The sequence below is a fragment of the Vigna unguiculata genome, chromosome 8 (genome assembly GCF_037176805.1).
Source record: "Vigna unguiculata cultivar grain cowpea cultivar isolate G323 ecotype 2 chromosome 8, ASM3717680v1, whole genome shotgun sequence".
Classification (NCBI taxonomy): Eukaryota; Viridiplantae; Streptophyta; class Magnoliopsida; order Fabales; family Fabaceae; genus Vigna; species Vigna unguiculata.
Genome location: NC_140799.1, coordinates 11,082,742 through 11,094,952, shown reverse-complemented (window position 1 = coordinate 11,094,952; position 12,211 = coordinate 11,082,742). Strand labels below are relative to the sequence as shown.

General features: G+C 31.2%; 1 protein-coding gene and 1 pseudogene across 1 annotated transcript; one reads left to right on the top strand and one right to left on the bottom strand.

Annotated features, from left to right (window-relative positions):
* The window catches only part of LOC146884131 (uncharacterized), an 85,319-nt pseudogene that overhangs the window by 67,819 nt on the left and 5,289 nt on the right, over nucleotides 1-12,211 (top strand).
* Nucleotides 8,407-11,816, bottom strand: LOC114193669 (putative wall-associated receptor kinase-like 16). Its single transcript, XM_028083557.2, has 3 exons — nucleotides 10,919-11,816; nucleotides 10,083-10,256; nucleotides 8,407-9,755 (listed from the first exon to the last, which is right to left on the bottom strand). Exons 1-3 carry the CDS (start codon nucleotides 11,814-11,816, stop codon nucleotides 8,557-8,559), a joined length of 2,271 nt encoding a protein of 756 aa, XP_027939358.1. The 3' UTR covers nucleotides 8,407-8,556.

The window sequence follows — 12,211 nt, the reverse complement described above, 5'->3', positions numbered from 1 at the left end:
CAATTGTTAAATAGAATATAACTATTTAAATATTATTAAAATATAATTATTAAAATTTTAAAAATATATATTAACATTTGTAAAATTGACATTTAAATCTAAAATATTTAATATTTTTATTGCATTTTAGATATTAAGATCTAAAATATTTTATATTTAAATGTTAATTTTACAAATATTAATTTACATTTCTAAAATATTTTGAATATTTAAAATATTTTTAAATATCAATTTTAAAAGTAATTTAGAATATAAATATTAGAAAAAAACATTTAATAATTATATTCTTATAATATTTTAAATAATTATATTCTATTTAGCAATTAAATATAAGAATTTTATTTAATTTATAATTAAATTTAATAATTTATAATTGCATTTAAAAAATAATTAATAAAAATGTCAATTTTAGAAGAAAATATTAATATAATTTGTATACAAGATATTAAATTTGGTGTTAATTTGAAAGGGACAAAATTGATTTATTTTAACAAAACATGGAACTAAATTAAATAAAAATAACGAATATAGGGACTAAATTGAAAAAAAAAATAACACAACCACAAACTAACACGTGACACTAGCATTGACATGTAACACAATTGTGACCTGACACGTGGACAATTTTTTTGAAATTAAAATAATTTAAAAAAATTTAATTTTTTTTAAATTAAAAAAAATAAAAAAACAGGAGCTGACACGTGACATGTACTGTTAAAAAATGTTAACTATTTAAACATTGTTAGTGAAAAGGACCAAATTGACCAAAATTTGATGAAAATGAGGACCTAATTAAACACGAAACGAAAATGAGGACCAAATTGAATAAATACAACGAAAATAGGAACCAAATGTATATTTAAGCCTTAAGAGAATGTCATAAATCATCTATAGGCCTTTTGTGTTAAACATCATCATGAAAAGTATTGACTCGTATCATCACATTGTAAGAAAAATATTTCATCCTTTGATTTCATGCACATGGCCACCACCATGTTACTTGTGTTCTATGTCTTCCGATGAGTACCCCAAGATGTCTTGCAACCACCCACACCTACCAGCCACAATTGGTAGAGCACGTGCGGGAAGCCATGCTACGGACCACATTCCGTAACGCCAGGTTGAGTTCCTAATACGAATAACATTCAAAACATCCCAAGACTACCAAACTCGTCAACTTAGTATTGAGGACGACAATTTAACTAGACCCATCCGTACCCGCCACAACACACACTAACACCGACAACACTCGCCAACTCGAGCCACAACTCAAGAGTTCCTCGTGTTCATTCGCCATCCTGAGCCACAACTTAAAAGATGTCATTCTGAGCCATAACTCAAGGAATGTCATGTGCTTAACCCCTATCCTAAGCCACAACTCAAGGGATACGTTCCGTGCCACAACTCAAGGAACACTAGCAAGTCAACCTCAAAGATATCACTAAAAACTTGTAGACCACGCACATCCAAAACCAGCAACACAATTTCTGCTGCAGCACTATCGCTTGACACTGCTCACGAGTCGCCAAACGCTACACGCTTTCAGATCGCCTAACGGGGGACTTGTGCCACCAAGCGCCAAGCGCCTCTGATGCTACTATTTCTACAAGTATCACTTGGTGGGACAACCCTTACGGTCAGGCGCCACACGCTTCAATACCCCACTGGTTTTGTAGCTATTGTCTGGCGATCAAACACCACCGCTAGGCGCTACACCAATACTTGCGCAGTACTGGTTTTTAAGCACCCAGAACAAAGTAATATCAATCCTACTCTTATAATTATGCATATCCACGATCAAGAATATAGGCTTCCAGAAATCAACACGACTCCCATGCACAATCTCAATTTAGATGGCTTCATCATACGCGTATACAAGTATCACCATATATCATATGCATCAATCTCCACATATTTATATTTATATATATATATATATATATATATATATATATATATATATATATATATATATATATATATTCCACCCTTACATATGTGCTAGCATTCAATTCCAACTTATGAATAACGTATGCTCAAACAAATATAAAGTAGCAACACTCTGACAACTTAAGCACATGATCCTATGCACCAATGCAAATTTATATTGACACACATGCATTCACCAATAAACCAATTCTCAACATGTGACTAACCCAAAGGAACATTCAAATTCATAGAGACTTACAACATAACCCAATCATGCTTCATTAGAAGTTACTTGAAATTATCAAGAGCTTATTCATGTGTTTTAAAGACTTCAAAACCAGCAAAGTAACATATATCTCTAGCTACTGACCCCCAAATCCAATCTCCACCGTTCAAAGTGAAGAACTACATGTTATGGAACACCTAAATCGGACGGTTAACGAACTGAGAAATACAGTTTTACGAAAATTACGCAAACTAAAAAAATGGTGGCGCCTAGCTCTTAGAAATCAGGAACCTAGCGCTTGACGGTATAAAACCAGCGCCCAACAGTTCCTGTTGCATGAAAAGTACGAAAAATACTATTTTTCATGAAAAGAACACCAACACGCATCGCCTGGCGGCAACTCTTCACTGTCAGGCGGTTATCAAAGCTGCTCTTCTAGACGGCTAGGGTTTTCTGCTTCTTCCCATCCATGTCAAAAATAATTTTAGCAAAAAGGAACCTTATTTTGCATAAGCTGAGATTTGAACACATAACCACACCATTGCCAAGTTAATGCACAACCATTCAACCAATTCATGATTCATGATAATTCCTATACATCTGGGAATTTATAATCACTCATCATGATTAAGCATATCATTAAAATTAATAAAGTATTAAAATAACATATAATGAGTGCTCTCAACAACTTGAGCTAGTACTTTTCCATGTCATAAACCACAACATTAAATGACATAATTATTTACTTAATTATTTAAATTTCTTGAGTCTTACAATCTCCACATCAATAAACATTGTCTCACACACATGTGCTTGAGCAAAAGCTTCTATACAAACATCATGCATGATATCCTTTAATCAATTTTCCTTTAATCACTCTTCTATGGTGGAACAGAGAGATAGTTGGAAAGTCATTTAATTTGCCACACCGTGTCCAAGTTGTATAACTTCGAAGGAAATCAACATAGAGAAAGTGTTCCCTAATTTTGGTTGCATACAACTTTCTCTCAATCAAACAATTAACATAAAAGCATATAAATTTGGCTTCATCACCACTTCTACCCTCATTACATTGCGCAAATTGTATGAACTCCTCCACTACTCTTTCATACTCAACACTAATGTGTGATGAATTAATCTAATCTCGATCCATATGTATATGTTCTGAAATCGTATAAACAATTTCAGCATTGTCTAACCGAGTGATAACTTCACTTTTGTATTCAAAGTGTGACCATATCCAATTCATTGGAACATATCAATTTTAAACAACATTTCTTAATTTTTACAAAAATTTTGTCGACATTTCGCATTATTCTTTAGGTCACACAAAACTGAAAGTGTTTATCAACAACAATCAAATATGCATTTAAAGATCAACACAAGTTAACAAAATTCATGAAACATTGAAAATATATATTAAAATATATATGCACTAATAAACTATTAAAAAAATATTAATCTTCTTAAATTGTCCAATAGAACAATTCAAGATTCAATACAGACATTAATATTACTTCCTCTTATATTAATTTTTAAAAATATACAAAATTTTCAAATTGGAGGTAGTACATTATTTTCGTATTGAATCTCAAACAAGAAACTAAGACCCACTCCATGGAATAATAACTTCAAACAAACTCAATTTAAGCATACAATAAACTAATTTTTTTTTAAAAAACACTAAACCACATATTTAGAATATAGATAATTCAAATTATAAAATCACATTATAATATAAAAAATTTAAAGCAATAATCCATGAGAGAACTTGGGAGTGTGCGTTGATGCAACTCACTATTGCAAATACAATGCAGGACCAAAGATTGGTCATTGTAACAATGTATGTACTTAAAAGCACAGAGGGCGTCACTATGTTTCAATGGTTGGACTAAATTGCTGAGCACAATGCACGAGTCAGTTATAAAGGCAAAAACAAAGAAAGGAGGAAGAAAACAAGAGGGAATACCAATATGAACCTCAATGTATTCTCTTGTTGGTGTGTCGAAACCAAAACTAAGAAGAACAAGACAAGAAAATGCTTCTCCTTCGTAGTAGAAGAGGTAGTAGGACCATTCAAAGTCAAGTGAAATAATGAAGAAAATAACCCTATTCAATGAGCTATAGGCTACAATTAAGATAAAATCATAATATATGTAAACATCCTATTTTGTCCAAGTAGGTAAAAAAAAATTGAAAAATTTTAAATTAAATTTCAAAGGTAAATAAGTAAAATAAAAATGGAGAAAAGTAAAATATAAAAAATCTCTGACAAATAAAAATTAATTTATGTTTGTGTATTTTCTTTTTTTTTTGTGGTCTTTTTATTTTCTTTTTCAGAATGGGTTAACAGCAGCCCAAATTCTTTTTCCACCCTTTATTTTTAGTTTCCATACCTTTTATTTTCGGGTTAAATATGTTTTTGGTCCTTCAAGTTTCAGCAAAATTTGGAAATAGTCCCTCATCAAAATTTTTGACCAATTTAATCCTTCATCTTTCAAAATGCGTGAATTTAGTCCTTTTAACCAAATTTTGTTAAGTTTATCTGACGTTAAGAGCACATTTCATGATAGTATTTAAGTTAACATTAAAGCAAAAATGTGTCAAACAGTATAAATAATTTAAATACTATCATGAAATGCACTTGAAATATCAGATAAACTTACCAAAATTTGGTTAAAAGGACTAAATTCACGCATTTTGGAAGATGAAAGACTAAATTGGTCAAAAGTTTTGATGAGGGACTAAACCCAAATTTCGCTCAAACTTGAGGGACCAAAAACATATTTAACCCTTTATTTTCTAAGATGGGTTGGCAGCAGCCTAATTTCTGTTTCTACACTTTAATTTTTGCGTCTTTTCTAAGATTGGGCTCGATGGCCCATTGTTGTTTACTTTATCCGCCACCGCTTTTCATTGTTTCACCCCAAGAAACACTCTATTTAATATGCAAAGTATAGAGGCAGGAGCAGTTGTTCAGTTTTGATAACAACCTGATATTTCCATACATGGTCTTACATGAACCAACACATAAAGAAAATATATTAAAATAATAAAAGATTAACTCTTGCATCCATTAGAAGTGTTGTGACTGTCATTAAAGATAATTAAATGTTGTCAAATGTCTTAATTGTCGGGAGTCTCAAGTTCACTTCTAACACTTTATAATTCAACTTCAGCATATTTGTAAATAGATGAAATATAAATTAGTTTTTAATTAACCTTTAACAAATAATAACACTTATATAATTTATATGTTCAATAGCATAAATCTTTCATTTATTAAATAATATAAACAACAACAAAATCTTCTTTACTCCATTATTATTAATTTTTGTTTCATTTGATGAACTCTTTTATTTCGCTAAAACAATTTTCGTTATCAATTAATCATCGAATAAATTTATATTTGAAAACTTTTCTTAGATATCTAAAGTTTTCTTTGTGCGATTTCATTTAATGATTTCTCAAATTATTTCTAAGACACACATTTGATAATTTTTTTAATATTTTTATTTGTTATTTATTTTTATAATGTAGAATACTATTTTGATATTTTTTATATAATTGTTTTTATTTTCCAACTCATTATCATACTTGTAATTTTATCACTATAATTGTATAAATAATTTTATTTACTATAATATAATAATTTAATGTAATTGTCACGAATATTTTTTATCACTATCTAACATATAATGAAGTTCAAAAGATGAAATATCTATGTTAAATTTTTTTTTATTATTAATTTAATCTTTGTTCTTTGTGTGATTTTGATCAAGTGATGTAATATAACTTTTATTAGTGTATAAAAAAATAGATTTCAATAAAATTTAAAAATTGAAGCAAATTGAAGGAAATAGACATTTGAAACAATTTTTATTTTTAATATTTATTTTCCTTTTATATATTTTTCAAAATATTTTAAAACTTTATTAACTATGCTTTTGGGAGATTTTCTTTTTCATTTGAAAATGTTATTTCGAATAAAATGTAATAGCTAGTTGTTTTGAGTTTTTGACTTGAAAGACATTGTCTTAAGTTTTGTTTTGATTATTTAAACTAGTTGGTTGTTGAACGATGTTTATTTTTGGAGAATAAAACTTGTTTCAATCAAACATTTGGCAGATGTTATTTTCAGATAAAATAATTGTGGAAATTCCTATTTAATAGGATGGTATTAGTGATTGTGATTTGAAGTTTGAAAAAAAAAACTTTTACATCTGGCATCTCGAAAAGGGTCTTACACCATTAGCCAAGGAGGTTTCTCTTTAGAGTGATCATTCCATAACCGGGGAGATTGATTGGAAGAGCGATATTTGTTCCTTAGTTGAGGAGGCTACTCGGAAGAGCGATGAATTTGTGTGAGCCTGTGTGAAATTTTTGGTTTACTTGTTTTGCTGGATTTTGTTTTCACCATTTAAATTTTCAAGTTTTGTTAAAGACTATTGAAGGATCATGTGTTCTAGCTAGAAAAGACAATGTTTATAAGTTTTTTTGTTGTGACTCACTACTCTTTCTTAGGAGTCCACATGGTAAACTTTCATATTTTGACTTTTAACGAAGAAAGGATTCTTGGAAAAGTTATATTTTCATATGTTTCAAATTTTAAACACTTTGTGAGTTTTAAAAAACTAAGGTTTTTCCTTTGTTATGTTACCCTTATATTTTTTATGTTTGTATTTTTTAACTATGAGAATCGTCTTCATCACTCAAGAGTAGAGGATAGCTCAAGTGGTGATGCACAACAGTTAGGATAAGAATTAGAGTAGACCAATAGATGTTGGGTAGTCTTAGAAGTTTTATTGTACATTTATTTTACAGTTATTTTACAATTTTGTTAAGTTTGGGATGTAAGATATTTTTATTTTGAATTTTAATAAAATGGTGCAAACTTTATAATAAAAATAATTGAATTGTTACAATAATACAATATAGGTTACAATAATACAATATAGATATCGTGAAGACAAGAATTGAATTGTTACAATAATACACACAAACACAACAACTATAGGTTACTTTTACTTGAAATCGTTGATGTGATGTTCACGAGGTTGACATTCTCTATAACTTTTGTGTTGGCATGTGAATGAGAAAACAACCTTATTTGGATTCTTAAAATACTTAGAAGACTATCTTTAGATTGAATTTCCTCCCTCAACTCTTTTTTACTAATAAAGATTTTGCTCAAGTAAATACAATTAGCATAATTTTTTTTTTAAAACTTCTAACATTGTTTGTCAATTAGATGCATTTAGGAAATGCAACAAGCAATACAAATGTTTATATGCATATGTATTATGCTTATTGCATATGCAAAAAAAAAAATTGTTTAAAACTGTGTATTTAATTTCAGAGTGGAAGAAGCTCCGTGAAACTTGAAAGAGGTACTCCAAAGTAGTATGAGAGATTTGTGTAAATATTAGGACATAGAAAGGTATGCTTGTGCTAGAAAATTTGACAAAGCTTTAAGCTTTAATCCAAAAAGATATTTGAATGAACTTTGTATTTTGCTCGAATATCTTGACAACAAAATGTGAAAATATTATCTGCATCACATACCTAAGTTTTATGAATATTCTTTAACTTCATGCTAACATAAAGTTTTTAACTATACTTATCGTGTGATCATCATTATTCACATATTAGACATAATGGAAAACTACATATTTCTCTATTATGTGTCAAATGAAGTACATGCACTCATATTTTTTACAACATCTATCAAGCATAACTTCTTTATACTTTAAACTTTGTTGCATTTAAATGCTCAATCAAAATAATAAGGGACTTTAATTTTTTTTTCTTTAACAATATATAATATATATAACATTTCAATTAGCATCAACTTGTCTTTGAGACAACCGAGCGACGAAACCTATGAACATGGGACTTTTGGCCTTTAACTAACACTAATTTTCAAGAAAATTGTTGACTTTGTCAATGCACTCTTGCCTAACATTAGGGAACATAAAAAAGAGGATATCAATGTAGATACACAAAATATAATACATATCTTCATCCATGTTTCCTTTATTTTCATCCAACCAAAAATTTTGTTTCTCAAAGTTACTTGTTCTTAAATAACATTTATGAAATGAAATACTCATAAATAGGCTTGCAATGCAATATGATAAACCTACTAATACATTTGCAAGCAATTTCTAAAACAATATGAATCAAAATTACTTTTTACATATAAAAGTAAATAAAATATGGTAAAAATAATGTTAAAATGAGTCAACAAATTGGCAAAAGGTAGAAATCTGTTATAAGAAATATCAAATAAAATTTCTTGTTTTAATCATAACCTTGCTAACTACATGAAACAATGATTGAAGAAATATGTTCATTGAAATAAAATGAAGTGAAAATACATGTTGTGTCATGTTCATTGATCATCTTCCATTACCAAAGTCAATTAGTTCAAGTTCTCTCAAGCTATCATATCCTTGTTGGCCACTACTACTATCACCATGTTCATAATTGCTTTGTGCCTCGTGAAGCAAGTATTGACTCTCTTCAAAGTTTTTTCCTGTATTGATCCAAGGGTGTTTCTCTATAAGCTTTATTCCTTCTAATTCCATTGTCACTTCCTTCATGCTAGGCCTTTCCTCCCCTATAAGTCTTAGGCACCTGGCAGCAAGAATAGCAACCTGCATAATATCTTGCTGGTTTTCTTTATCTAAAAGACCTAGTTGAAGGATATCAAATAAACGATCCTCTTTCAAGCTACGCAGAAAGTAAACTGTAAGACTCTGTTTCTCTTCTGCCCTGTCAAAAGAGAAAGGTTTATCCCCCGTTAGCAGCTCTACAAGAACCACTCCAAAGCTATAAACATCGCTCTTTTCAGTCAACTGGCTTGATTGCATGTACTCCGGGTCTAAATACCCAAAGGTTCCTTGCACAATTGTAGCTATTTCAGTTTGGTCAAGTGGAACCAATCTTGAAGCTCCAAAGTCAGAAACTTTGGCAGTGTAAGTGTCATCTAAGAGTATGTTAGCAGTCTTCACATCTCTGTGGATGATAGGTATGGAAGCTGCTGAGTGCAAATATGATAGAGCTGCAGCTGCTTCTGTAGCTATCCTTAGACGCGTTTTCCATGAAACATTGACTCCCTGACCTTGGTTATGTAAATAATCAAAAAGGGTGCCATTATTAACAAATTCATAGACCAGTAAAGGAACTTCTGTCTCTAGACAACATCCCAAGAGTTTGACCACATTCCTATGGTTTATCTGTGACAGTATAATGACCTCATTGATGAATTGTTCCACCTGGCTCTGATCCACTATTTTGGACTTTTTGATTGCTACAACTTTGTTGTTTGAGAGAACTCCTTTGAAAACTGTACCATAACCTCCTTTACCTATGATTAAGCTCTCATCAAAATTGTTGGTGGCTTTCTTAAGTTCTTCTGCACTAAAAATTGTAGTGGTCTGAGATGAGTCTTCTCTTGTGGCGAGTTGTTGTCTCAGAATGATGCCTCCGTTCTGCTGAAAAAACTTCTGCTTCAATTTTAAGACTTTCCTTTTTTGGTACATCAAGTACAACCAAGAAATCCCTATGAAAAGGGCAATTAATCCTACACTTGCACCTGTTACCAAAATATGAATATGAATAAAACAATTATGCAATAGAATGATAAAGTTTTAATAACCCATTTTTTTAAAAGAATATAGTTTGATATGCTTTTAAAAATAAAAATTTACTTTAATAACATAATAACATTTTAAGTTAAAAAAGAAGAAGTAAACAATTGATATATTATCTGTTAAATGAGTAATTTTTTTTTTCTTAAAGGGTTTCATAATAACACTTCCTTTTCATAACCACAAATTATTTTATTAATTCTGTGTTGAATACCCACTTCTTTTAAAACATCAAGCAAAACAAAACTCAAATCAATTTTTTATTTACTTACCGATGACGATCTTCGTAAAAGCATCGGCCGGCTGCTTTGGGTGGCATCCTCCGCCTTCTTTTGTCCCATTTCCGATAAGTCCGTCAGGACAGAAACATTCAAAGGAACCCGGAGTCTCACGACAATGATCTTTACTATCGCAATTGTGTTTGTTATTACTACACTCAGGAAAGTCTACAAACAAAATTAAATTATAAGTCTAAATTAATCAAATTTATAACACTAGTACATTTTTTGTTGGACATCATTGGGACAAATAAAAACTATTTCAATCTTAAATTTGAGCGAAATCATGATTCACAATAACGACACGATTTTCCTTTTGTGAAATTTTAATTCAAGTCCTGCATAATTGTAGTATCCATTACTTCTGTGTTATATAAAGAAACGGACTTGTAAATACGTTATATTAAATTAAAAAAATATGTTTAACAAGAAAAAAAATCCACAATATAGTTTCTATGAAAGAAATTGACATAAAATAATAAATCTTTTAGCATAAGCAGGTCTAATGAATTGGAACTTAATTATTATTATTATTATTATCCTTCGTTTGATTATGATTAATGTAATTGAAATAACCATATTATCTCATTCATGAAACTCTAAAGAGACTTGTAAAGTCCACCCACCATGCTATATATATTTCAATGGCCGGCTTTTCGGAACACCGTGACGTGATCATGCTTTATAGTATTAAAAATAAGCGTGTTGAAATTATTAATTATAATTAGGACAGGTTAAGAAAAATGTGTAAGCTAATTTGACTCCAGAAAATTAGTTCTTAAATTTGTTCGAATATTATAGCATAATTAAGAAATAAATTAATGAATTACCTTGGCAACCATCGAGAAGGTACGCGTTTCCCTGAAACCCTGGTTTACAGTTGCATCGGTAACCATATTCAAACGGCGAGTTCTCACAGTCGCTATAAGGACTCTTGCATGCATAATCTGCTCTGAGCTCGGAGGCTTCGCACGTGTCGTTTCCAACGCTCCAATCCATGACAAGGGGTGACATAGTGAACGGGACGCCGTTTAAATGGTCGACGGAGAAGGTGTAGTTGCCGTTTTTGACGACGAAGGAGTAGCCACACTTGTTGAAATCGGAAGTGGAATTGAAATTGTTGAAGGAGAAAGCTTGAAAAGTGATGTTCTTCATGCCAGGAGGAATGTCGACCTGGCAACACCCTATGCCGGTGCAGTTTCCGCTTCTCTGCATGCTTTGGACGCTCTCTAAGGTGTCGCATCTGGTCAAGCACCCCGTGGAAGATTCTGTGCCGTTGCGGAAACTGTTGAGATAGCCGTAGGTGTCGCAGCCTACGCTCACGAACTTGTTATCCTCGCTAGAAATGGCGAAGGCTGGTGTTCTGAGAAAGGGATCGTTGCCATGTGTTTCTACTCCACCTAACAATTCGTTTTTGCAGACCTCGGAGATGAAGGCGAGCATGTCCAGTTTACCGGCGAGGCTTATGTTCAGAATTTGGACGTTACCGTCGCCGTGATATAAGGTTGAGTTTGTGCATCTGAGCTCCAATTCTCCCTCCAGAAAACAGTTTTCACCGGTGACGGATGAAGAGCCGACGCCGAATGGATACGGAATTGATGAAACACTTCCGCAGGAGTTCGGGCAGCCGGGCAGGGCTTGGCTCGCTGCTGCTAAAACCATCAGTAATACCACGGTCAGTCTGGTCAGTTCCTTCTGCGTGTCCTTATTCAATCTCATTGTTGCCATATGTGTGCTCAATACCACTTTGCATCCAATTTATATTAAGAGGAATTTAGATTGACCGGGCACAAGTAATAGCTAAATGATTATTTTAAAGGACAAAGGCTTAATCGCATTTTTTTTTTTGTCTTTATGTCTATAATCATGATTAAGTGTTTTTCTTATTTATTTTGTACTAAATGTGTAACTTATATAATATATAATTTTGTTCTAAATGTGTAACTAATCATGATCCATGCTAATACAATTATCCACTTTTTTTAGGTTTTATTGTCCAATCCTAGAAACAAAATCTTACATAATTTAGAAATAAAATCAATTTTTATATGAATAAAGTGTAAACCTTGTTGTATAAATGGGTAGAGATGACTTAGCTATAATCTGAATTAGTAATATTATGC